The 27954-nt window shown below is 44.3% G+C and overlaps 1 protein-coding gene across 1 annotated transcript; it reads left to right on the top strand.

Annotated features, from left to right (window-relative positions):
* Positions 1 to 330: 330 nt before the first annotated feature.
* On the top strand, positions 331 to 27610 carry Mtmr9 (myotubularin related protein 9). The gene is made up of 10 exons (XM_048421818.3): positions 331 to 885; positions 2470 to 2578; positions 4849 to 4974; positions 8338 to 8511; positions 11712 to 11929; positions 15228 to 15389; positions 18420 to 18561; positions 19758 to 19978; positions 20878 to 21029; positions 23585 to 27610. The coding sequence occupies exons 1-10, from the start codon at positions 704 to 706 to the stop codon at positions 23746 to 23748; spliced, it is 1650 nt and encodes a 549-aa protein (XP_048277775.3). The 5' UTR covers positions 331 to 703; the 3' UTR covers positions 23749 to 27610.
* Positions 27611 to 27954: the final 344 nt, after the last annotated feature.

Genomic DNA, 27954 nt, shown 5'->3' with positions numbered 1-27954 from the left:
AGAGTCTGAGACTTAGGCCGTGTCCCTTCAAGACACCCCAGCCTTCTTCTAAATCACCATCACTGCTTCAATCCCAAACTTGACATCTCTTCATGAGAATAGCCACCAGTTACAGCAAACGGCCAGAAGAGCCGTCAGGAGGGCAGCAGTCAGCTACGTCTTCTATTCCTGCTTTCTCCGATAAGAAATATTTTTGAGAGCAAAGACTGTGTGGACAGAAGGTGGAAATTTTTCCCTTGTAGGAACATAAAGTCACTGTTTCTGACTGTGTTCCACCGGATTTAACAACGGACCAACTTCCGGTCCGTTCCCTATGTCTTCCGAGTCTTGAGTCGTCCTCTACTTCTGCCCGGAGTTACTGCCCGGTAGCTACTTCCGCCAGAAGTCCCTAGCGGCTCGGGTTCGGATGCTGCCCGACGCCGGGTTCTCCTCCGCAGCCTGCCCGTCAGAGGTCGGTGGCAGCGGCTTTTACAGGGTCTGCCGCGAGGCCTCCCCTGCGGCCGATCTCCGGCCAGTAGTGGAGAAGAGACGCCAGGGAGCGGGGCCAGGGCGGTGCGTACCCCGCAGGCCTTGCCGCACCCGCCCAACCGGGGCGGGGCTCGACTTCTCTGGCCCGCCCATTAGGGTCGCCTAAACCAGGGTGGGTTAGCCGCCTCTCACCTGCGGGAGTCGTCATCTCCCAGGCTGCTGCCACCCGGGGACCATGGAGTTCGCGGAGCTGATTAAGACCCCACGGGTGGACAATGTGGTGTTGCACCGGCCTTTCTACCCCGCCGTGGAGGGGACCCTGTGTCTGACGGGCCACCACCTGATCCTATCCTCCCGGCAGGACAACACGGAGGAACTCTGGCTCCTCCATTCAAATATCGACGCCATTGATAAACGGTGAGCGTCCACCACACCCAGGTCCGTGAGTAGCTGGGACAGATGCTTCCAGGTGTTTTTCTGGCATCCTCGCCCAGCCAGCCAATTGAACTTTCTGAGGCCTACATCTGAAAGCCATCTGCACTGGCTACCTGGCTTTTGCTATACCCGGGCTAAAGTCTCAGGGGTATCATCACAGTGGGCGTTTTGAACACCACTTGGGCCTATTTTTAGTGTTCTCCTTAATTTTTCCCCCATCACATTCCTTGAATGTCCCTTGCCATTTCTCGAAACATTGGTTGTCAATCTCACTTCACGAAGTTGTGGCTGAATACAATTTAAAGCGCTCCCTCCTCCAAAAAGTAGACATGGCTTGCCCTTTGCAGCCTAGGCCTGTCTTGAGCTCCCGACTCTCCAACCCTAATCTCCCAAGTAAGTGCTGGAATTACCGTTGTGTGTGTGTGTGCCACCATGCTTTGCCGTGGTTGAGTACATTGTCTTTATTTTCTATTTTATTACCTCAAAAAAAATTTAAAGTTCTGTGAGGTGGCACACACCAGTAATAGCACTGGGAAGGCCGAGGCAGGTGGATGACAAATTTGATAGCCACCTCACGCATGTATGGAAGAGCCTCTCAATAACAACAAAAGTTCAGTTGGCCATATTTCTTATTTCTTTTTCTGGATTACTGCTTATCTGCTACTGAGGGTAATCATCAGCCCTCAATATTATTCAGTTTTACTTCTGAGAAGAAAAAGGCTGTCCCTTAAGGAAAGTATGTAATTCATGTGTATTTTCTCACTTCGCACTATTTTACTTATGTGTATATGTATCAGTGTTTGGGTATGTACACATGAGCGCAGGTGCCCCAGGACGCAAGAAGGTGTTGACTCTCATGGAACTGGGGTTACAGGCAGTTGTGAGCCACCGTGTGTGAGTTCTGGTGACAGAGCGTGGATCTAGAAGAACACAGAGTGCTCTTCAGTGCAGAACTGTCTTCAGTTCCCCATTCCGTATTTCTCATCTGTGCAGGAGAGTGTCTCAGAGTCAAACATTTCTACACACCTTCACCTGCACTTAAATTCTCTCTTTGCTGGGCAGTGGTGGCGCACACCTTTAATCCCAACACTGGGGAGGCAGAGACAGAAAGATTTCTGTGAGTTCGAGGTTAGCCTGGCCTCCAGAGCGAGTTCCAGGAAGACTCCAAAACTACAGAGAAACCCTGTCTCGAAAAACTAAAAAACAACTCTGCTTTCTCAGTTTCCCTGTGAGATCTGTGTACTTCAGGCAGGAGAAGGCAAATTGATTAACCGGCTCACTATGAAGAATGTATGAATGACAACATGCTTTGTATTGCTCTACTGCATATTTTGGATGTTAAGATTTCTACAAGCATTGTGCCTTAATTGCAGTCTGGTGATAGCGTGTCCAGCAGTTTGGGTTATCCATCCATATCAGCAGCAGGCTACTAGACTCCTCAGTTCATCTTTAGCACATAAACTTACTCAGTGCTCTCTTGTGCTGCATGATAAAGGCTAAATTTCTGATGCTCTGTGATCTGGTTCTAACCTGTTATCCTCTCTGGTTTTCTTACCATTCTTGCAGGTTCGTGGGCTCTCTGGGTACCATCATCATAAAATGTAAAGATTTCCGAATTATTCAGTTGGATATTCCTGGGATGGAGGAATGTTTAAATATAGCCAGTTCCATTGAGGTAAGTGTTTTGCAGGCAAAGATCTGATGGAAAAAAGGCTGTATTCTGCTTTCATGCAGCCTTGTGTTTCTTCAGTCAGATGTTTGATCATGACCCCATGTCTGCTGATGTAGGAAAAGCCCTACCTGATTGGTGTCCCACAAGAACAATGGGACCTCTTGTGTTTCCTGCACTTTTAGTGTTACTTTCTACAGAATTCCTAATCCCATCAATTGTTTAGAAGTTTGTGGAATTTCATGATAGAATTTCCATGAGTTCATATTGATCAAATAATAAATAGAAGCTATTTCATCTGAGTATGTATGAATTCTTTAAAACAACAACAACAACCCAGGAATCGTGTTTATTATATAAATCTTGATGCTTTCTGTGATGAAGACAGTTTGTGAACTGTTGTTCTGTTTCAGTGGATTTCTTGAAGGAACAACCTATGTGGAGTTTTAAGCCAATGAAATAAGTACAGTTAGTTGGATTGTGGACACGGTACAGTGAGCGGGTGTGATCTTTCTGAGTGTAGTGTGTCTTTGAAATAGAGAAAACCCTTGAACTCTAAGCAGCGCTATTAATACTGTGATTGTTGTAATAGTGTTGTTCCTGTAAGCATGCGGTGCGGCCATGGGTGAAGTGCTTATCGCTCGCAGTTAGTCTCCTATTATACGATGAGTATATCATTACCTGTCTTTCAGGGATGTTATACGATTACATTCGTGGGTATATGTAAATTCTTAGTACTTGGTAAGTGGTAGCTGCCATTGGAGGGCCCTTCTGTGAGAATGGTTTGATGCTGAGACTTTGTGGTAGAAATGGCCACATCACATAAAGTTGACTGTCTTCACCATTTCTCAGCTTACCATTCAGCTGTGTGTCAGGAGTATATTCACAGTGTTGTGTAACAGACTAAAGCAAGTGCCTCTCACCAACAGTTGTCATCTGTGACTTATATATGAAGGTATGTATTTGCTTTCATCAGTTCATTTAAGATGTATTTGGTTTTGCTTATAAGAAAGTTTTGAACATTGGTTCTGGCCAAACTTGAGATAATTTGCTTGGATAGTTTAAGCTCTCAATTGAAGATTTCACACTCCTTTATCACCTTCTGACTATTTTGGTATACACCCCAATTTTAAATCACCACCACTAAATTATACCAACTGACTCTGTGTTTAATTCTAGGTAATTACAGAGTCTAGTTGACTTTATTTCCTTCCACAGTTACTCTGTGTAACTGAATTATTTGGCTTTATATCTTTTTTAAAAAGTGGGTTTAGCTATTTAAAAGGAGGGGAAAAGTCTTAAATCTATCATCACAAGAAGTAGAGGATCAGGTGATGTGTTGCTAAGGGAATGGCACACAAATCTTTCTGCTTTTGGAAATTCTACTTGAGGAAAAGAGAGAGTGGATTGAATAGTCTGCCATGTATAGTTGTCAATTGGAAATATGGTCTTGACTTGGCTGTACTCCCCACTGTGAATAAGAAAACAAACTGAAATAATGGTTTACCATTTAGACAAAGGAATGTCTTAGGCTCGCGTTGGTTGAGTGTGCCCTGTGTAGATAAGGAAAGGACAATGCCTGCCTAGCCAACTGGCAGATCCTTTAAGGAAGGAGGAAGTGAGCGAGAATGTGGCTTCTGCATATGTATGCCTTGTAAGAACTCAGTTTTTTTTTAATGTGTCACACTGTTGTTGACCTGTTAAATGCCTTATCTCCATGAAGACTCCTAATGAGCCTGTGAAATTTCCTCCATTGCATAAGGCATAGGGAGGCTATGTGACTTAACCACTGTATAGCTGGGATTGGAGCTTAAGGCTTTTCTGATACTTGGCAGCTGGCCAGAGTTGAGTATTCCTTTTTTTATAGTGACAAGCAGGCATAGATTTCAAATGACTTACAGTGTCTAATTAGCTACTGGATATTTAGCTCAGACTCTAGTAACTAACCTAAGGCTTTTTGTTCTCTGGTATCCAGAAATTCTTGGACATTTTTATTGAGCTTTGGACATTCTTAAATTGTGTCAACAGGCATGATTTCATTAGACACAGACTGTTCTGTTGCTTGTTTCATTCAGGCAACACTTGTTGAGTGTGGTTGTGTGTCAGGTGTCTTAGATGCTGCAGTGTAGATGCTAGCTACAATCAGACTGTAACTCCATGTAGAGATATGGCATTGAAGACCTGTATTGGGTTCCATCATTACCAGGTCCTATGTACTAAATGCTGCTTCATTAGAATGATTTCAGTTGTAGAATCTTTATCTTTCTGTCTTCTAGGCATTGTCCACTCTGGACTCAGTTACCCTGATGTACCCCTTCTTCTACCGACCTATGTTTGAGGTGATTGAAGATGGCTGGCATTCCTTCCTTCCTGAACAAGAGTTTGAGCTCTATTCCTCTGCTGTAAGTTAACATTTGGACATTGTGGGCTCTAAGAGTTAACCCAACACCTTATTTTACTTGAGAAAGTGATCCTTTCCCTTTGAAGGCTAGTGAGGTGGGGTTGGGTTATTGATGCCTAACTTTAGAGCATGCACTAGCTGTTGGTTTAGCCTTTTTCATCCTGAGATGGACATTTTGCCCATGTGTTGGTATAATTTCTGTAGCTGCAATACTTTTTCTTCCAATTGATTAACATAGACCAGGCATTTTTAAAATTACCTGTATAAATATTGCTTAAAAATAAAAGTAAAGCATCATTTTGCTTAAAGCCAGTCCTGGCATACTATGAGTTAATTGGTAGATGTCCCCTGCGTAACAACTTAATGTATACTAGGTTTTGAGCCACTCCTCAAAAGTGTATTGAGCCCACGTATGCCTGAGATGGCACTGGAGAAGCACCGAGCTTGTGTGCTGTAACGCCTGGCCTAGTCTCCAAGTCCAGCTTGCTAGAAACAGATTTTCTCTTTTGTCCATTTGAATTCTTCTGTTGTACTTCTATAAATGGTCACTTGGAATCAAGAAATAGATTAGGGTGCCATGGAATTTGAAGAGTGAAGGTGTCCATGGTGGCAGAGGGAAGTAGAAAAGGAGTTTTATGTCTTGTATATAAGTACCGTTGAATATGGTGAAAATAGAGTTTGGCCTAGAGCTTGTCTGAGAGATCTGTGTGACAGATGAAAAGTTGGCAGGGGTCATACTGCATGTTATGAAAAGCATGGGGTGAGGGAAAGCCAAAGACTCCTGGACAGAGTGTCTAAAGGAGAAGGGAGCCAGAGTTTGAGTCTGCCGAGGAGGGGGAGAGGTCCAGTGTGAGGAGCAGCAGTCTGGGTCTGTGCTCCTAGCTCACTGCTCCTCCTGGGATAGGAAGCAGTCTGGGTCTGTGCTCCTAGCTCACTGCTCCTCCTGGGATAGGAAGCAGTCTGGGTCTGTGCTCCTAGCTCACTGCTCCTCCTGGGATAGGAAGCAGTCTGGGTCTGTGCTCCTAGCTCACTGCTCCTCCTGGGATAGGAAGCAGTCTGGGTCTGTGCTCCTAGCTCACTGCTCTTCCTGGGATAGGAAGAAAACAGCTGGCATAGATGCTTTGCAAGGTCAGGAGCCATGGGCTGTTTATTCTCATTCAGTATTCCTGGCACATGACCAGCCAGTGATAGGGATTCCAGCATTTGGGAGGCAGAAGTGGGTGAATTTTAGTGAGTCGAGGCAAGCCTGGTCTACAAAGCAAGTTCCAGAACAGCCAGGACTGTTACACAGAGAAACCCTGTCTCAAAAAACAAAACAAAAAATAAAAGAATGTAAGAATGTGTATTTATAGAACGGGACAAAGAGTGACCGGATCTTATGTTGATCATTAGAAAGCCTTTGTGGGATGGGTGTTGGTGGCGTATGTCTTTAAGCCCATCTTTTGGGAAGCAGAGGTAGGTGGATCTCTGTGAGTTCTAGGCCAACCTGGTTTACAGAGTGAGTTCCAGGACAGTCAGAGCTGTTACACATATCAACTCCATCTCAAAAAACAAACAAAAAAGTTGTGAAGGACAGGCATATGTCTTAATCTGTAATCTTTGGAAGACTGGGGGTTTATTTTTGTTTTGTTGTTTTAAGCTTGTTTTGTTTGCTAACCATAAAATTCTCTATTTATTATTAGTACTAGCCACTTGTGATTTTCCAGTTATGCCCCATCCCTGTGATATTAAAAGAACAGAGTATTTAAAATAGCTATAAAGAGACCCCATTAGTCTCACCTAGTGGCTTTGTCTAGAGGTCAGGGTGAGTGTGGCATTGGATCGTAGCTCACACCGTAGCTCACACCGTGACAGAGACCATGTTCCCTTGAGGGGAAAAGCCAGAGGGAGGAGCCTAAGGTGATCAGAGAGAAGAGAGCAGTGAGTAGGAGCAGGCTTAAGAAGAAGAACCTTGATGTGCATGTAACCCAGATCTCTGGCTGAGTTGCATGCAGGCTGGAAACAAAGTGAACATGGAGCTGAGCCAGCATGCAACACAGGTGTTTGAGTTCACAAAGCTAGCCAAGGTCTAAGTGCCTGCTAGAAACAAAAGTTGCCTCCTGCACCAAGCATGTCTGCATTCACCAGGCAACCAAAATTGAGTCAGAAATGTCACCTCTTCGGACAGAGGAAAGAGTCAACAGGCACTCACCCTGAGATGACCCAGATGTTTGAATGCTCGTACAAAGGTTTTAAAGCAGTGGTTAAAACTGCTTAAGGACATAAGAGAAAGTGACCACAAAGTGGAAACAGCAATACGATAACCCAGTGGGAGCTGAGAGACAGCTCAGTAATTTAGAGTGCTTGTGCTCTTCCAGAGGACCTGAGTACGGGCCTAACATCCACATGGAGCAACTCTCAACCAACAGTAACTCAAGCACTAGGAAATCCATGACCTCTTCCAGCCTCCACAGGCATATGCACACAGTGCGCGCACACACACACCAAATAAAATAAAAATTCTAGCAAAAAGTTTGAAAATTGAAGAAAGTAATTAAAATTTGTATGCATTTGATCTTTAAATAAAAAGTTTATGTTAAGTTTCACATTTTAACTTAATTTTCTGTTAATTTTAAGCCAGGGTTGATATGTTGGACCAACTTGAATTTATAGGCACACATTAAAATTTGCACATGTCATTTTGGTTTTTTTTAGCTGTAAAATATAACTTTTATATTTTTCATGAGTTTTTGGTTCTGCTGTTTGATGGTTTCCTGTCGTGTGCTTCCAGGGCTTAGAAATGATTCAAGACATGTAAGAGCTCTCCAGGAGTGTGTCCTTGTTGTCTTAAGGAAGATAGGCCTTTCTCACTACATTCTTCCTTTTCTAAATAGCAGAAGGAACAAAGGATTTGCTATGGCTAACATCTCTACTCCAGTAGAACATTCTAGAATGTCAGAGTCTGTTTTTATTGTGTTAAGGTGACTGTTACTTGAGCAGTATCCAGAAAGAGTTGAATGGGCTGATGTTGGCCACTGTAACCACAGACATACTTGGCATATGTAACTGTCTTGTGAATTGAGAGTGTAAGCTGTGCTCTCTGAATCACAGTTAAACTGACAGAGGAGCTTCAGGTACAGTAGGTGTTAGCCTGCCACAGGGAAGCTCTTTCTAGGGATGCTGATCACTAGCCATACCAGAAGCTAATGGAACCCACCTAAAGACTGGAGGTTTTTTTTTCCCTCCACAGTACTTGAGTGTTAGGTAGATGTCCAGATTTCCTGCTGAATGGCTTCCCTGGAAATCATCTCCAAAGCCTTTAAAACTTAGATGCTTTATGACACTGAGCTGCTTGCTTTGCTTTGAAGTGCTGTGTGTTTTCCAGACCAGTGAATGGAGACTGAGTTATGTCAACAAGGAATTTGCTGTCTGTCCTTCCTACCCACCAATTGTCATTGTGCCCAAGTCCGTCGATGATGAAGCTCTTCGGAAGGTGGCAGCCTTTCGACATGGGGGGCGCTTCCCAGTACTGAGCTATTACCATAAAAAGAACGGCATGGTGAGTATAGGGAGCACTGCTCCGCTGACAGACGTGGCCTGCATGGGGAGGTTCTTTACTTGGGAATATTCCCTTTTCTCTGCGCCTTTTGGCTGAAATCATTGGCCAGGTCATTCCCACTAGTGCATCCCTCATGTGAACTGCAGGCCTCCGGGAGTGGGATGCTTTCCTGAGGACACTGAATTCTTTCAGTACTGCTCAGCTCCAGGAAGGCTGGCTTTATCTTCAGAGCACAGTGTGAAGGAAACTATGTTTATTTAATGTTGCTGCAATGTTCATAAGACACAAGAGTGCATTTTCTAGAATCCTGTTTTGTTTTAATGCTTATTGCAATTATTCCTACCAAATTTCCATGTGAAAGGTGAGTTGAGCAGACGCTGACTCACAAGAGAAAGAATGACGCATGCCATTTACTCAGGCCTTAGGGATTGGGAAATTAGGGATTGCAGAGACCAGTGAGATCTTGGGTCCCTGAGCTCTGACTGGGACAGCCAAGGGATGAAGAAAGAATGGGTGCACATGTAGAAAGTCTGGGGTTGGGTAGGCTGTGTGTAGTCTGATGGAGTGCCACCAACTGTGCTGCAGCTGGAGCCTCAGCTTGTGTATTGTGTACAGCATGTGGGATAGCTAGTTTGGGTGAGAGGTCTCCGTCAGCCAGCAGTCTCAGGCTGTACGCATCCAGGAGAAGGAAGCTGCACTTGTAGTTTTGAATACACTGGCAACATTTACACTTGAACTAGAGGACAACTGTGCATCTCTCTGACCTGACCTGGGGCATGGCTTTGTCACTTCCCCATGGGGTCTGTGGCATTGGTCTTTGACACATGGCCTGCTCACATTAACACGACACTTCTGTCAGGGCTTCCTCACAGGGGATGTAGCAGTCTAGAGCTTGCTGGGCGTGAGCTTTCCAAATTACTTTCTGCTCTCCTCCACCTCTTTACTTTTTTGAGACAGGGTCTCACTAGTCTCCCATGTAGTTCTGGCTGTCCTGGAACTCTCTGTAGGCCAGACTGACCTCAAACTCACAGAGATCCACCTGCATCTGCCTCCCAAGTGCCGGGATTAAAGGCATGTGTCACCATGTCTGGCACTTTCTCTCCTTTTGCTTTTCATTAAACTTTGCTTCTCATATGCAGCCCATATTAAACTAGACAGTTAGAGCTACCTTCCATTGTTCTTTTCCACAGGAATAAAGAGGGCATCAGTGTGACAGAGTTTTAAAATTTTGCAGTGTTGTCAGTAGGCCACCTGTCCTGCCAGCAGTGGCACCACCTGTCCTGCCAGCAGTGGCACCACCTGTCCTGCCAGCAGTGGCACCACCTGTCCTGCCAGCAGTGGCACCACCTGTCCTGCCAGCAGTGGCACCACCTGTCCTGCCAGCAGTGGCATTGCTCCTTCAGTGTTTGTAGTACGGTGTTTTAACAACTGGTACTAAATGTAGTGTTGTCCCCTGGTGACAGCAGTATAAAATATTTACTGTTTATTCTGAGCCGGACAGTAGTGTCTGCCCAGGGTGACAGGATTCACAAACTCCTACAGTTCTAAACAAAAGAAAAGGCTCAAGTAATGGATGTAGTGCGTCTGTGGGAGTCTCAGGTACATAGATGCAACAAAGCAGGAAAAGTCCTTTTGTGGTTCCAGATATTACAGCTTCAGCTTTAGGGCTTAGAGATCAGAGACTAGCCAAGCCTAATGGAGCATTCTGCAAGGTTTTGGCTCAGATAGAGAAATGGACAATTATGAGAAACAACTTAGAAAGAAGGAAAAATGTGTTTTGACTCACAGAGTTCTGTGTTTCAGTCCTCATTCTGCTGGCTCCACTGCTTTGGGCTTGAGATGAGGTAGAACCTGTGGTGGTGGGAACGTGAGGAAAAGGGGCTATTGACCTCAGCAGAGAGAGACAGGAAGGAGGGGCCAGGGGCAAAGAATGTCCCCTTAACACATCCCCAGTGACCTGTGCACTCCAGACAGGTCTCACGTCTGAGAATTTCCTTCATTTCCCAAAATTTAACCACAGACTGGCCACAGGTCATGTTGAGCTATTTCAGAGTAGTAAGAGCATTAAATGATGGTTTCCTGAAACAGCACCAAACTATTGCCCAGAAAGAGATTGGTTTAATAGGTACTGATTGCTCAGGAAGAGATTGGTTTAATAGGTACTGATTTCTTGAGAAAAGCTTAGAAAGCAAACCTTTCTAAATGTCTAGATAGGTGGTAGTCTTTGGAGACAGGCAGTCTCAGAATACTGAGAAGGATGGTAGAGGGGCAGTAGAGGACAAATAATTAGGCAGCTTTCAGAACACTGGAAATGATTCCCCCAACAAGGGTGTATATAAACTTTCTATTTTGTGTTCTCTGTAATTCTTGCCAGAGCCAGCTCCGTGTATATGGAGTTGACGTCTACTCTTTCCTCCAAGACTCAGTAGTGGTAGTCTATCAGATAAGCTGATAGAGATGCAAAGGGGGAGGAGCATGTGGATTTTATCCTGTGTGGGGACATGAGACGAAGAACTGAAAGGCAGAATGAGAAAATCAGAAAGAGAGGTGTGGGCTTTTGGGTTGCATGTAGAGAAGGAAGTGGGCAGTTGGTTGGGTAAAGAAGAACATGCATACAGTCAACCAAGCTGGTTGTCACACAGATGAAGTCTCCCTGCTGACAGCCTTCTGTGGTCCTCTGCATGTGTCAGACCCCAGTGTTTTCCTCCAGGCTGAATGGACAGAGGGAACATCAGAAAATCTCTGCCTGCTTCCTCTGTTGCTAATGACATATGGATGCTTCTTTTTGTAAAGGGGAGGCTTTTCAGAGCCATTCCTGGGTCTGCCGAGGTCTGCAGTTTATTTGAGGTGTGGGATATTTTATTCTCCCACAAAGACTTAGTTTATTGGCTTAGGCTGTTATCATCTTTGTTATGGGGCCAGATCTACTGCAAGTCAGTTCATGGACTAAATGAAGTACAGCGTGTGATCGTTAAGAGGTGATGAGTTCATTATGTTTGCAATAGCAGGAAAATAATTGTATTAAAATGCAAGGCTTGTCTTTGTTTTACAGGTGTTAAGGCATGCAGTGCATTTGTGTATGGCCTGCTCATCAGCGTCCTTGGCAGAGTGCCACAGATTGTTTGCCAGAGAACCCTGATCCAGCTCCTTCTCGGAAGCTTCAGTAACTGCTATTGAGCTGTTGCCATGTGTGTTTCTAGGTGATTATGCGAAGTGGTCAGCCTCTGACTGGCACAAATGGGCGAAGGTGCAAGGAAGATGAGAAGCTGATAAATGCCACCCTCAGGGCAGGAAAGCGTGGTTACATCATTGACACAAGATCACTAAATGTGGCCCAGCAAGCTAGAGCCAAAGGAGGAGGCTTTGAACAGGAAGCCCACTATCCCCAGTGGAGGCGGATTCACAAGTCCATTGAGAGGTAAAGAGGTCAGGGTGGTGGGGACTCTCTGTGCTGATTGTAGAGGGGGGATCCTGTACTTGTTCAAAACAGAGATCAGGGCTACTCCACATAATTGAGGGTCTGGAATAGGCTGAACAACCTGCTCTGGGCTTCCCTGCCCCATCTACTTTACTAAAGTTTAGTGAATGAAAATGTATGTGTTTGTCAATGCAGAACAGCTCTCATCTCAAAGGGAATAAGAGTGAGTTTATTCTTGAGCCAAATGCAGTGACCCTGACCCAGAAACACAAATTTGGGTTGCCCCAAACAACTTGTTCTGGTGTGGAAGCGGCTTCAGGAAGTTTTCATAGTCACAGGATGAAAGACATAAAGTAAGGCATTTTCCAGATACAGTGGTAGGAACATCAGATAGATGGGGCACAGCAAGCTAGGACTCTCTGCTAGCAGGTCTTAGGTGCTGTCTGACAACATAACATTCTTAGCTTGCTGCTAGTGGACGGTACTACACTCCAAAGTTTTACCAGTGGTTGAAAGGCTAGGTCAGACAGCTGGACAGCTACTAAAGGGACAGAAATAGTCAAACATGCAGACTGAATCTGCACCATTCCAACTCCACAATCTCGAAGTTCATATCAGTCAGCCTTGTGCTCTTCAACATAGGTGTGACTACTTTCTGCAAACTAGTTCACACTGCTTTGTGTGATGTGTGATTTTGATTCAGCTGCAGATTAAGAAATGATGAGGCAACATATCCATCATCTTGCCTTCTTGCCGGTGGCAGAACTATTCGTGTGCCCTCTTGTCAGCAGTTTTCAGTGGTCCTGTTGCTGTTGCACCTGTGGGCTGTAGAACTAGCCTCCTGGTTTCATGACTTGCAATCCTGAAAGAATAAGCCAGGAGGCTGAAGAAAAGTGTTTTTTTTAAGCCAGGAGAGAAAGAAAGGAAGGTTCCTAATGGGTTGTAGCACGACTGTGGCAGTATTGGGACTTTTGGGAAATCACGAGACAAAAGCCAGAGATCCATGGATTTAGTTCTTTGTTACGTGCTTTCCTGGGAGGAGGGTGGCTGGGCTGCCTCCGTTCTTGGCACATGAGTTTTAGCACTGTCTTTTCTCCTATTGCTGGCAGCAGTGTGCCAGTAGATTTTGTAAGGGAGATATAGAGTCTGTAGATTGATTTGGGTAGGAAGATACTCTAACCATTTTCCCAGCCATGAGCATGAGATCTCTTTCCACTGATTTGTGTCCACATTAATTTCTTGAGCATTTTCTAGCTTTTAGTGTACAAATCTTTTACAGTCTTGAGTAAATTCACTAAAGTATTTTATTCTTTTTGTTGTTTCCATGAATGAGATTTTTCTTTCTGTCTGTCCGTCTGACAGAATTTCTCTGTGTAGCCCTGGATGTCCTGGAACTCTCTGTAGACCAGGCTGACCTCGAACTCACAGAGATCCACTTGCCTCTGCCTCCCAAGTACTGGGATTAAAGGCGTGCACCACCATCACTAAATAGCTTTGATATTAGAGTTGGGCTAGTAGGTAACACAGTGCTCTCTTCAGGCTTTTGGAAGACTGGACAGGACTAGTATTTAGTTCTTTGAAGTGTTTGTATCTTGGGAGGCCTTCAGGACATGAGCTTTTCTTTGATGGTAGATTTTTTTGCTTTTTGTTACTGGTTCATTTTTTGTTGTTGTTGTTTTTGTTAACTCATTAGTCTGTTCACATTTTCCGTTTTTTTCATGACTTAGTCTTGGCAGGTGCTCTTTTCCCAGGACTGCACTCATTTTTAGGGTATAATTGCTCATAGAAGTTCACAACCCTTCTTTTTACTTTTTCCTCTTGAGACAGAATCTCATTATGTAGCCCTGACTGACTTGAACTCATTATGTAGACCAAACTAGCCTCAAACTCACAAAGCCCCATCTGCCTCTGCCTCTGCCTCTGGGGTGCCTGGATTAAAGGCCATGTCACCACACATGCCCCTATGATCCTTTCTACTCCTATGGTATCAGTAGCAGTGTCCCTTCTTGCATTTCTCATTAGATTTGCTTGAGTTCTCTCTTTTTTATTTAGTTTAGCTAAAGAGTTTTCAGTTTCATCCAACGTGTGTGTCTGTGTGTGTGTGTAAAGCAATTGAATACAAGTTTTAGGTATATTAAGCAATGAGCTCCACCCCAGCTTTCATTGAATCTTGTAAGATAAGAAAAAAATCTCATGCTGGGTAAGCACAGATGAGTCTCACTAGATAGCAATCTTTTTTCATTCAGCCCTGAGCTTTTATAGCATCAACTGCTGCCAGACTGGCAGAGCAGATTTGCTCCATATAATTACATCTTCCTACATTAGAAGGTTTAGAGGTTTAGTCTCTCCTGTAGCCACCTGTTCCCTCCTTGTGTTCCCTCCACCTGCTTGCTTCTCCTCAAAGGAGTGCTTTACAGGTTCTTCAGGGGGGTGGCACTAGGATTTGGGTCTGGCCTTGGGTGTGATTGCTGAGACCTAGATGTGTGATCTAGATCATTCAGCAGCTATAGTGTCAAGGTGTCAGTTGCCCTACATCCTGGGATCAGGCAGTCCCAGAATGCAGTGTCCTGGCCTCTGCCCTCCAGGTAACCCAGCGTGTGAACTGGGTCTCCTCTGTTGAGCAGGAATGTTTTTTTCACAAGACACTGAAGCTGTGGGGGTCGCCGTTCCAACGCCATCCACCTCCCACGAGTTTCATATTTCCTAGGGGTTAAAACACAAGATGCACACACAGATACAGAGTTCGAGTCATCCTCAAGAAGAGAATGCCCCATTTATTCAACTTAATCCAGGGTTAAATACTTTTGGCCCCAGTAAAGAAAAACTCCTCCCACCCAGAGGGGGCTGAGGAAACTTGTGCCTGTGAGAGCTTCTCCGCAGGCAGGTGGTCGAGTGTGCAAGGCAGTGTCAGACAGGGTAGATGGGCCTTGGCGCCTGAACTTCTTTCAGGCAGGTTGAGAAATTACCATTTTAAAGTAATATAGACCCCCTCAGGCTATTGTACCAGGCTGTAGCAGAAGCAAGCACGGAACTTAGCAGGAAGCTTAGCTGGTTAGCGTAAATATTACTTGCATCCTGTGTTTAGGCCTCAAGGAACAGGGAGGACAGGGCCTCACGTGAAGCATCTTTGCAGTGGAACTAAAAGTCTTTTTCAGTCCTTAATCCTCAGGTTACTGCACAGCCGTGCAAGTGTTCTGAACTGTCTTGCCACTGAACATATTTGGATTTGTTTTCTTTGTCATTCTGTCTTATCTGTCCATTTTTCTTTCTGTAACTTTCTCTTTCTTGTTTTTAAAAGATATCATGTTCTTCAGGAGAGCTTAATCAAGCTCGTGGAAGCATGTAATGAACAAACCCACAACATGGATCGATGGCTTGGCAAGCTGGAAGCCTCCAACTGGCTGACACACATCAAGGAAATTCTGACCACTGCCTGCCTGGCGGCCCAGTGCATTGACAGGTAGCATGTGTTCTGCCTACCTGGGTGGGACTCAAACTGATGACATCGTTCTTATCCAGACTGTGCATAGAGTGCGTTAAAGTCCATTCCCACTTCATAGCCTCCTGGTGGCTCTATCAATACCGTGTGTGCTTACAGTTACTGGTGAGGGTGTGTGGGTCTGATATGGAATGACCATGTCTGTTGAGTGAATGTAATTAGTGCCCATGTGCCTGCCTGTGATGACAGAGACGTATCACAGGTCTACTTTTTCTGTGAAATTCTCCAATTATAAATTTGCTGTGAAAAAGAAGGAAAGGAAGTTTTCTTGGCAGACTCAGTGGAACAATCCTGTCGCACAGTGTCATTGTCCTCTATCCTGTGCTGGGTTTCTTATTCTGAACTGCTTGGTCTAGATAGTTAACGCTGGTCTCAGCTAGGACTCCTGCTGGTGGTTATGCAGTTTGCCTAAATATTTCAGTATTCACTCTAATTAAAGGCTCCTAACCCTTGAGACCAGAGGCAGAAAAATGAGCAGAGGCAGGAGGATTGTAGAAATTGTTGCAGAGCCTTTTAAAGAAGGGGATTCCCACTGAAACCGTAGGTAGGTGTCAACTTTGTCACCTCCCTGGGTGGCACTTGGAAATGTTAACTTGTTCCTTGCCTCCAAATTAGGGGAGTACCTTTTTCATTTTTTCAAGGCTAGAGAGAAGTTGTAGTGAGTTGCGTAAGATCCTGTGCTTCATTAGTAAATAGAGACTTTGTTTGGGCTTAGGTTATGACTTAGCCAATTAAATAGGAAGTTAAAGACCAAGGTTTTGTGATAAGAAGACAACAGCTCAGAAGGTTGAGTGGCTGACATGGACATTTCTGTTTCTTTTAGCTCAAGTCTACCAAGTTACTCCTTATATCATGAGTTCAGTGTCAGGTATCCCAGGCTAGCCTAGAGCTTCTTTTGGAGCTGAAGATGACCTTACATTCTGATCCTCTTCGCTTCCACCTATCAAGTCCTGGGACTACAGGAGTATACCACCACAGCCAGTTTATGTGGCGCTGAGTATAGAAACAGGGCCTTTGATGTGCTAGGCAAGCTGAGCCTCACCCCCCCTGGCTTTACCTCCATGTCTACCTTCCCAGCAATAGTAACAGAACAGTGAGTGGAGGGGACTCCAGGAGCAGCTGTCTTTATTTCTCCAAGGGGCTGGGTTTTTACTGTGTTTGGGTTCCTTTTTCTGATATGTTGGGATTTATACCTCAATAAAAAATTGGCTTTATAATTAATTGATCAAAATGCAGAAATAAACCTTAAATTAAGCTTAGAATAAACAGCACTCATAATTCAGAGATACATTCAATATGTATGAAAGGCACAAAGTATCTATCTGCTCATACTCTTTAGCATAATTATTAGATTTTATTCTAGGAATAGGGTTGTATAACCAACCATTGATAGAGTCTGTTGTTTGCACAGTAAGAGCTCAACATAATCCCATAGGCAAGTACATCAACATGGTATCATAAAATGTATAGAACTAAATAGATTATAATTTAATCACTTAATGGAATATTATATAGGCATTACTAAGTAGTTCTAAACATGGCATAAAATATAGTTAATGATTACAATAAAAGTGAAAATAGTGGGAAATTATCTTTCATTATTGCTGTATAACATATACATGGGAAAATAATTGGCATTAGACAGAAACATGAAATGTCCTTCCCAAATTTTCTTTACTGTGGTCTCAATTAAAAGGGTGGAAGAACTGGCAGGGAGGGGCACACCTTTAATCCCAGCACTTAGGTGGTATAGGAGGTCCGTCTGTTTGTGTGTTGCTTTTCTTGGTTAATGAATGAAGAAACTGCCTTGGCCTGTTGATAGGGCAGAACTTAGGTAGGCGGGGAGATGGAACTGAATGTGGGGAGAAAGAAGGGAGGAGACAGAGAGCTGCCATGGAGCTGCCAGAGTCAGATATGCTGAATCTTTGCTGGTAAGCCACTGCCGCAATATACAGATTAATAGAAATGGGTTAAATTAATATGTAAGAGTTAGCCAATAAGAAATTGGAGTTAAAGCCGGGCGGTGGTGGCGCACGCCTTTAATCCCAGCACTCGGGAGGCAGAGGCAGGCGAATCCCTGTGAGTTCGAGGCCAGCCTGGTCTACAAGAGCTAGTTCCAGGACAGGCTCCAAAAAAACTACAGAGAAACCCTGTCTCGAAAAATCAAAAAAAAAAAAAAAAAAAAGAAAAAGAAAGAAAGAAATTGGAGTTAATGGGCCAAGCTGTGTTTTAATTAATATAGTTTTTGTGTTGTTATTTTGGGGCTAAGTGGCTGGGAACAAATAAGCAGCCTTCCTGTTACACTCAGGAGGCAGAGAAGGTGGGTTTCTGTGAGTTTGAGGCCAAACTGATCTACAGAACAAGTTTCAGGACAGGCTCCAAAGCTACCAAAAAACCCTATCTCGAAAACCCAAACAAAAACAAAGGTGGAAGAAGCAGAGTGTGTGGCTCATTTAGGTATCTCTTTAGGATAAAGGGGTCCCAAGCACCCAGTAACTCTTATAGGCAGCAGTGTCATTGCCAAGCTTATGGGCTGACAGTTGTATGTTTTTGCTTTTTTTCCCATGTCTTTGTAGCTCAGGGTATGGTTTAGGACTTGTTTCTTGGATCCATCGCAGTTGGCAAAGGCTGACAGGAGAAAGCTGAATTCAGGGCTGGAAAGGTCATTTTTATGTGTTTATAGGTTTGATGGGAAAGGTTTTTCTCAGCCACTAAAGCAGGAAAGGCAAGTACCGACTGTGACAGGACTTTTGTGTTTGTCCAGGGTTGGAAGGCCAGCTGGAAGGGGCTGGGGTGTGTTGACTTAGGAGGACTCTTACTGTGTGAAGTTTGGGAGTCACTGTGGTCTCCTGTTTAGAGACTCCATCTGTCCGGTGTCTCGTTTAGACTCCACATCCTACTGACCATGCAGGGCATGAGACTGAAACACTTTATTCATGGAATGTTCATTGTTAAGGAGTTTCCCCTCTGTGCTCTGGGTTTTCCTCTCAGGGAGGGAGCATCAGTATTGGTTCATGGGACAGAAGGGACCGATTCCACGCTGCAGGTGACTTCCCTGGCCCAGATCATCCTAGAACCAAGAAGCAGGACCATCCGTGGCTTTGAGGCCCTGATAGAGAGAGAGTGGCTGCAGGTGAGAAAGCTGCTGGATAAGAGGAGTGCCACCATTGAGATTCTAACATTATGAATGAAATTTTGAGTATTTAAAAATTTTAAATTGTATGTTTAATTTTCTGTGGGTCAGTTAATCCACCTTCAAACAAATAAGTGTTTAGAATCATTACTATCTTTCAGTTTCTCAATCCTCCATGCTGTTGGTTGGACTTGACCTGTGTGCATGTAAGCGGGATCCGCCCCTGAGCTGCAACCCCATCCCAACACCTCTAATACTTCATTCACTACCATGGCTGTGCAGGTTGAGCATCCCTAGTGTGAAAATCGCAAATGCCCCAAATGCTGCCTCCTGGCCTCCTGTGATTGCTGCAGTAGAAATGCAGGTGCAGAATGAGACTGCACAAATCACCCTTGGGCTGTGTGGATGGGCATGTGCTGTGATACTTAGGTTCCAACCCCAAAATAGCTCGTGTGCACCTTCATGAAAACCCCTGATGCCCAGTGCACCTCTGGTCCCTTGTGTTTCAGACAAGGGTTCCTCAGCATGTGCTTTGTTACCAACAAGGAAAATAGAAAGAATATAAAACATAGACCGTCTCCCAGAAGCTGGGTCTGGATACAGATAAACTTGTGGGGGAGCAGGGGGAGGAGGCTGTGACCACAAGACAGAACTTGAGCACATTCTGCCTTTTGTCCATCCTCCTACACACTTGCTCTAAGATCAGTGAAATAATCATACTTTAATGAGGTGTTTGAGACCTAATTTTCTTTCACACACTAAGTTGATCCATTCCCTTCATGTCCTGTCTTTGTGGTTAGAGTCTCTTACCCCTGTTCATGTATTTCTCCATATAATTTCAGCATAATGCTACGTAATGAATGTTAACAAACAGGCCTTGGACTGTGGTTTGGAGTCCAGTCCATGGATTTTATCAATTTGTCATTAAGCTCTACCTTGCATTTAGTGTCTGAAGGGCATTTGCAGTACCCGTGTTCATAAATTCAGTACATAGCTTCACTAAGGGTTTGGAAATTGTATTTTTTTTCCTTAGTTGCAGAAACTAGTCATTTGAAACCAAAATCTCATCTAGACAGGAGCTACCTTGATTTTGATTTTGTGATATTCCAGCAGATAGAAATGTCACTGTGAGTGTGTGAGTCGTTTTCCCAGGTGTGATCAGGGCAGGACCCTCACATTTCCATCTTCTCTGCTAGGCCGGTCACCCGTTCCAACAGCGCTGTGCACAGTCAGCTTATTGCAACAGCAAGCAGAAGTGGGAGGCGCCTGTGTTCCTTCTCTTCTTGGACTGCGTGTGGCAGATCCTCCGGCAGTTCCCTTGCTCCTTTGAGTTTAACGAGCATTTTCTCATCATGCTCTTTGAGCATGCTTACGCCTCACAGTTCGGAACGTTCCTGGGCAATAATGAAAATGAAAGGTGGGTGAGCTCACACCACGTCACTTCCTCAAAGAGACTGGGATTTGGGTGGACATGAATGTCTGTGTATAAGAAGGTGAATCTGCAGTTAAGTACAAATTAAATTGCATCCTGTGGACCAAGTGTGTACAAGGTGAGAGGGACCCCACAGCTTTCTGCTGCTAGATTAAAAGTAGTTGATGCAATGCTTAAAAGCTTCGAGCAGATTAGCCAGCCATTTTCATGTTAACATCACATATATTTGCATATATTTGGAGGACATGTTATCATCTAACCAGGCATGCCCTCCATCCACTTCTGTAGTCCAGGAGAATGAGATCCAGAGAAATTAAGTGACCATCCAGAGACACACAGCTAGTAAGCCACCAAAAGTTTGGCCTCGGGCTGGAGAGGGCTCAGCAGTTAGATCACATACAGCTCTTGCAAAAGACCCAAATTGTGTTCCTAGCACTCTCATTATGACTCACAACTGCCTGCAGCTCCAACTCCAAGGGATCCATCTGATGCCTTCTGGGAGCAATTGCACTCATGTGAATCTATGTATGTATATGTACAACTATATATATATATCAACAGATGTATACCCAAAATTAAAAACTTTACGAATGAATCTTTTTACAAGTATAACCTCAATGCAGTTCTTCTGGTTCATGTTTAACCTGGAAACTGTCCCCAGGTCCTGAGTGATGGTGCTGTTCACAGCCCAGCTACTGCCGGGTTACAGAAGGGTGTGGGAGTTTACAGCAGATGCCCCTGACAAATACTTTCATTCTAAAGCATGTTGTTTCTCTACCAAGAGTCTTGTTTCTGTCACACAGGGAATAGTCCTCCTAAGAGGAGCACTAAAGGGTGGTTGATAGCCATTAATGACTTTAATGGTGATTTTCTTTCTTGAACAGATGTAAGTTGAAGCTACAGCAGAAAACCATGTCTTTGTGGTCGTGGGTCAATCGGCCCAGCGAGCTTAGTAAATTCACCAATCCACTCTTTGAAGCCAACAACCTAGTCATCTGGCCTTCTGTAGCTCCACAGAGTCTCCATCTGTGGGAAGGTAACTCCCCCACCCTGTGCAGAGATTCGTCCACTCCAGGCTGTGCCCAAGCCTGTCTAATGTCACATACCCCAGGAGTTGGTATTTGAAGATGGCTAACTGGTGACCCACCAGGTTGTGTGTGTGGGGGTGGGGGGGTCGATTACCGTTTCCTCAGTGTGCATGAGGCCTCTCTTCCATGGCAGCTGAGTAACCAGGAGATTAACAGGGATACTTTTGTAGGAGTTAGTAGGTAGCTGGGACATGAATGAATTGTAAGTTCCTCAGGGAAGGTTTCTGTCTGTTTCCATTCTTAAGCTGTTAACACAGTTAAACGAGTGTTAAATGATGACACACAGTCATTCCGGTAGGCTCTGTAAGCAGACACAAAATGCCACCAGTGAGAACTGCAGGTCCTGCTGTTCCTGTGGAGTAGCAGTTCCTCATGCATTTCTGAGTGTTTTCTAAAACAGGTTCTTATGTGTGCAATTTCTCAGACCACTGAACCTAATCTCCTTAAATACCAAAGCTTGTTTAAAAAAAATAATGATCTGAACTCATGTAAAGTATATTAGGTGTTCATTCCACTGGGACAGTGGAAGTACCATTCAACTTCGTAAGCATTTTGAAGACAGTAAGTGCATTTTCATGCATGTTTGCACTAAGCAGCATAGATAGAGGAAGGCCATTGGTTGGTACATTCAGCTAGGTTACTGTGAATGCCCATTGTTAACTCCTTCTAATGTGTTGTGCCCTCGGTAGTTCATGTATGGAAAATTATTTGCCCATTGTGTGATGCTTTCTCTGTCTGGTTTGCGTCTTGTTCCTCTTGGCATATCTGCCCGAGAGCATCCTCCTCCTCGGGCTAGGTGCCTCCCTTTGTAGAATTCAGGAAACTAAATGCTTCCAGCAATGTCTAGGTTCCCTGAGCAGGAGCCCTGTAATTTGAATCTGTGAAGGAGTTTGGCTGCCCTGAGAAGAACCTCTCTGCTTACTCTCTGGATTGTTGTAGACAACCACAGGTCCCAGAATCAGTAATTTCTTAATGAGGGATTGCCACTCTGCCTCCTTTTTAAAGATCTGGGGATGGTAAAGTAGCTCAGTGACAACCTGAGTCTGTTCCCAGGAATCATGTGGTGAAAACAGAGAATCTACCAGCTCTGACAGCTTGTCCTCTGATTTACACGCACACGCGCACACACATACACATACGTACACATGCACACATGCATACACGATACACATATGAACATACACATGCATATATCATCTAAATAAAATGTAATAAAAATGTTTGCTGTCTCTGAGGCAACTTACTTAAAAGACACTGCCATACTTAATCACTGAAATGTGAGGCCAAATGCCCAGTCTGGAGTTGGGTGGCCTGAAATATAATTATGATTTTATCAACACGCAGTGGGAATTTAGAGATGAAGTGGTGGAGCAAACACAGTTGTTGTTTGTTTATATCATAGAAGGCATTAATAGTGGCTTCTAATTGAAGAACAGTAGACCGAGTAGTTGTGAATTGACACGGCCGCATGAGCCAGCTTTCTCTTAAGCTGGCTCCATGTCTGTGGATTCCACATGTGCAGACAGAACCAGCTGTTCTATCTGAAAATTTCAAAAAGTTTGCTTTGTAGCAGGTTGGTTTCTTGTTCTTATTCCCTAAACAGCACAGTGTCATGAGTATTTAGTATTCACACCGAATTAGGAACAGACATGCTTGTATGCAGAGGTTAGAAGCAAATACTATCATTTGATATAACGGATTCAGTATCTAAGAGTATGATACCAAGGGGTGATTCTGGAACCAATCACCCGAGATGATGTCTGCCCTTTCAGTCCATAATAAGCCAGGGGCTGTTGTCTGAGGAGAGGAGCAGTTGCCTGTGGACTTGAAAGATTGAATAACAGTGGCAGACTGATGTGAGTCATGGATAGTTCAAGCTGAGGCTGACATAGCAGTCTGTGCCTCTGACATTATATCACCACTTTCCCAGTGCGGATGGTTCCACTCCTGCAGGCAGTCTCACAGAGCAGATAGGAATCTGTGATTGGAAAACAGGTGATTTATTTTATGAAAGTGGAGATCATGGCGCTATAACTTACCAGCTTATTTTCATGAGCGTGTGAGAACAGTGTTTTTGTTTGATAACCAGTGAGCATGGCCATGGCAACAGCAGTTCTTAGCTCTGTGTGGATTCTTTCAGTAACTGAAGAATCTGTGTACTTTAGAGCATCATGAAGCACAGAGTAAGCCAAGTGTGATGGTGCATGCCAGGAATCCTATCTGCTTGGAGGCTGAACAGGATTGTGGAGGATCGTGAGCTTCAGGCTAGCTTGGGCCATTTAGCAAGAACTTTTTCTCAAAACCAGGGAAGGGCTATAGCTCCATAGTAGCATATTAGCCTGGAACATGCAAGGTCCTGGGTTCAGTCTCTACTGCTGCAAACCAAAATCTATACAAATACATGTGTTGTAAAAAAATGAACAGTAGTGCATGGAGTTACCAGTGATAAATATTGCTCCTCTGAACATCTTACTCCATCTGTTTTCATTCCCGAATTCTACAGGAATTTTCCTACGTTGGAGCAGATCCTCCAAGTATCTGGATGAAGCATATGAAGAAATGGTTAATATCATCGAATATAACAAGGAGTTACAAGCCAAGGTCAATATCCTGAGGAGGCAGTTGGCTGAATTGGAAACAGATGATGGTCTACGAGAGAGTCCTTGAAGGATCTCCCCATCTGTCCCGAGGACCTATCTAGGCCTGAGTCCGTCTCTCCCTCCATTTGCCCTTCAGTTCACTGTACACAGTAGCCTTGAACTTGGCTGTAGATGTTGGATCCTGTAATGTTACGGCTTTCTCAACACTGCAAGATGGAGGTCTTCTAACACACACCAATATGGCCTGGTAGGCCCTTTGCCATGGGAGGAGGAGATGCTGTCACATCACTAACTGTATGACACCTATGCCCTATGCTGTCCTCTATCACCATGTTCTAAACAGTAGTCCAGTCTAGTTAACAGTCCATCTAAAATGTGGGCCAGGCTTATAGGCATTCAAATATAGAAGTGTTTTTTAAAACAGAAATGTTTGAGAAGCCAGAATTTTGTGTTTAATGTGTCATCCTGCCCCTACTCCCCACCCCCAGGTATAAAACGACCATTCTCCTTTAAAAACAGTTTTGGACTAGCAAAGCCTATTTTGTCAAGAAGGAAAAATTCAGAATAGTTATTTGTGATAAATCTTTCTATTAGGGCAACAGATATGGTCCTCTGATAATTTCATTAAGGAAGGGTAAATTTACAAGTAGACACTAAAAGTCTTGCCATAGAGAATTGAAGTAGGAATTCCTCACTGGTAGCTATCTGCCACTGTTGCATTGGCTTTTCAGGTTTTTGACCATACATACAAAATGTGCTTTGAGTGATGGATGTGAGTGAGACCGTAGCTTGAATAGAACGCACTTTATAGAACTATACAACATGTACAGAATCTATAAGACAGAGGTCTGAGTTCTTGCTGCACTGGTCGGTAACTGTGTGACTTATTTTACCTTTAAGTATTCTGAGTTGACTTGTGGCACAGCCAGACTTTCAAGTCAGCTTGAGCAACTTGTAAGTCTGTCTGCTGACTTGTTCTTTCTGTTAGGCAAATAGGGTTGCACTGGGGTGGGAAGCTGGGAAAGTGGCGCAGCTGTCTGAAGCCTTGCTGTATCAGAAGCAGTGGCGCAGCGACTGGCTGCCTTCAGCTCAGGGTGTGGCTGGAGGCAGCACCTCTCTAATCCCAGCACTTGGAAGGCTGAGGCCGGAGGACATTTTAAGTTTGAGGCTAGCTGAGCTGTATTGTGAGTTCCTGGCTAGCCTGCCCTACCAGGTGAGACTGTCTAAGAGACTCTAGCAGGATCTGTGGCCCCTGCTGAAGCATTGGAAAATGGCCACTGCTTTCTGTCTCCAGTTGTCCCGCCTCCTCTCCCTTTCTCCTTCCTTCCACCTGTGGCAGGTCAGGAACCAATCAGCAGTTCCGATTCTGCTGGTGACTTTGTCCACAGCCACCTCTGAGTTCAGCTCTGCTCTTTCCCTGCTCTTTGTCTCGCTGACGTGCGGAGCACAAGCGAGGCTCCTTGCTCTAGGCCTGTTTTATGCCAACTGTCCTTAGTTTTGAAGAAATTGCCCCATTTCTTGGGGCTGTTGAGTCACCGGCCCTGTCTGTCACTCCGCCACCACCCTACATGTTTTCTCCTATTTTTGGCTCAGCTACCTGTGAAGGAGTCCTCTACTTCTCAGCTGATGGACCCATGAAGGAAAGCATCTGGAGGGTTTTTCCTCTGTGATTTCTTGAAGTGATTCCCACTGCTATGGACCAGGCGTCTGTGCACAGAAACTTGGGGATTTTATTATGCTTAGCTAAGGAGATGTCTGCTGCCTCCCATCCTCCCCCGCGTGCCTGTCTCGCCGATGAACACTTGATATGCAACCAGAGTCATAACAATGGTATCCAGTACCTTTGCCTGTTTCCTTTTCCCATGAAATAGCACTCATCACTGTTTTTGACAAGCTTGTATTTTAGTATGGATTTATAAATAGAGATTATCCAAATATCAGCTTTGAAAGCAAATCTTGGTATCAGTCCACTTTCCAAGGATTATTTAATAATGCAAATGCTACAGTTTCCCTAAACTCGAGCACTAGCTCAAACACAGGTGTGTTATCACCATGAGTTGAGGGTTTTGAGGAGTCACGCCATCCACACCCTTCCCTTGGGTACAATGAATAAATACAGCAACTACACTCGGGAAACTGGTTCCGTGTTTTGCTGAGTTGCTTGAATGATCGTGGCCCTAAAACCTCCAGTGAAGAGGACGGAGGCACAATTCACAAGCAAATGCGACTGTGTAGGGTCCAGTAATAATCAAGTGAGACCTCAGGCTCCCGAGCACCCATGGTCTCTACTTACATCTGTGCGGGGACTTCATAGTGTAGGACACAGACTGAATGTGTCAGAGGTCATTACCCTCCTTTGTCAGCAATGCATGGATGTTTTGGTTTAAGCCAGTAATTTTTTTGAAAATCAGAAAACCAGAGTTACTTGATCATCTAAGAAACCTGAAACAACATTGTTGGCAAGACTTTACAGTGATGTCAGTAATTTTTTATTATATATTGTGAAGAGAAAAGCAAAAATAATGAAATCCAATAGATTTAGCATACATACTTTAAGGAAAAATTAGACTGTCAAAAGGCAAAGATTTAGAGTGATCTTTTCAACAAGTCTGAGAAGATGGTAGCAGACCGTTATTGAAAACTCCATAACCAGAGTCTGAAAACTTTGATGTTGAGGCCTGACATAGAGTTGGATCTTACTGCTGCATTTCATTTTGAAAAATGAGGTTTAGTGGGATTTTAACCTTTGATTTGGTCAGGATTTGGGTTTGTGTGAAGTCTATCATGGGAAAGATTTGACCAGAATCTAATCTCCCAATGTGAGAACTGGAGTAAGGCCTTTGTCCCCATCTCAGCTCTAGAGACCCTGGCCCCGGGAGGTATCTGGTTTGGAGATGGAGCTCTTGTCACTGATAGGCTTGCTTATCAGACGTCCATCTGAAGCTGAGCCTTTAAGGACTGTCCATTCATGCTAGTGACAGCTGCATGAGGGTGTGGACATTTTGCCTTAGAAAAGCTATTCCTGAGCAGGAAACGGGCTGAAACTAATCCCCACCCCACCTGTTCCTGGAAACCTTGGCCTTTATGGACAGATGATGTCATTGGACACATCTTGTACAGATTATAGCAAAGGTCCTCATTGTGTCTCAAGATGGCTTCTTTGCAATGTCAACACGAAGAAAGCGCTCCTTCAGAGCTGGGATTTGGAAGTCACTACCAGAGAGTGTTTCTGTGTTCTTTACCATTTTAACAGGAAACACGAAGACACTGATTTCTCATTTTGTACTTATTGGCAGATGGTACGATGAGCAAAATTGCCTTTCTACTGTAAGTTTCCAAGTTTTTATTTCTTCTAATAAATTTGGTTCTGCTTTCACTCTGTCTCATAACCCACTGCCCACAAGAGTTTCTTCCTTTGACCCACCATCCCGGAGGAAACTTGAGGTTGTAGAACTCGGCTGTAGACTTCTGAACTTGTCTAATAAGATGAACAGTCCTGCAGAGGCGCAAACTGTGCTTGTGGCGAGCAGTGAGGAAGCTCAGGGTAGGCACCACACTGCCCTCATGGAGCCAATGTTCAGAGCCTTTCTCTAGCCTCCTGCAAGTCCCTGATTGACTGCGACTGTAATAAGATGACATCGTGCAGCACTGCCTGCATTGGTTGGGCAGAGATTGGCTCCACTTTTGAATTGCACATCTTGGGAAAGGTGGGGTATTCCCACACGTGTATCTGGAACCCTGTTGCTTAGTCCTTAGAGGTTTGCTAGGTTTACAGTAGAAATAATTGTACTTGCACACTTAGCTTAATTTAGAAAAAGACTATTTCTTCCGTAGCTAAGCATTAGGACTGTACTTTGTGTACTGAATGTGACTGTATTGAGGCGCACTGTCATTCCTGTCTTACACAATAAACTTGCACTGTATGGCAATCGTGTTTACAATGTATGCTTTTCTGAAACCTGAGACCTCTGTGTGGAACAGTTTCTTATTATAAGTTTGTCTGCGTACATGAGAGTGCAACGCAATAGACTCTTAGGGGAAATCCTGAGTGTTTGTAAGTCTGCACAACATTTTACTACTGCCTATAGTGTTCACCTAGCAATGAGTTGATTTATGTCATGTAGCTGGAGCCAGTCCCCGAGTTGGTCTGTCACTGGTATAGCACGTCGAGAAGCAGTCTATTGAGTATAGCACTGGTTGGTATATGGTATTTTTGTGTCAGGTTCTCCTCTGCCTCAGAGGACTGTTACATAGATGCTGGTGTCAATTTCTA

Source organism: Myodes glareolus, chromosome 12 (assembly GCF_982192425.1).
Source record: "Myodes glareolus chromosome 12, mMyoGla1.1, whole genome shotgun sequence".
Lineage (NCBI taxonomy): Eukaryota > Metazoa > Chordata > Mammalia > Rodentia > Cricetidae > Myodes > Myodes glareolus.
The sequence above is the reverse complement of the archived record's forward strand: the minus strand, read 5'-3'. Positions and strand labels throughout refer to the sequence as shown.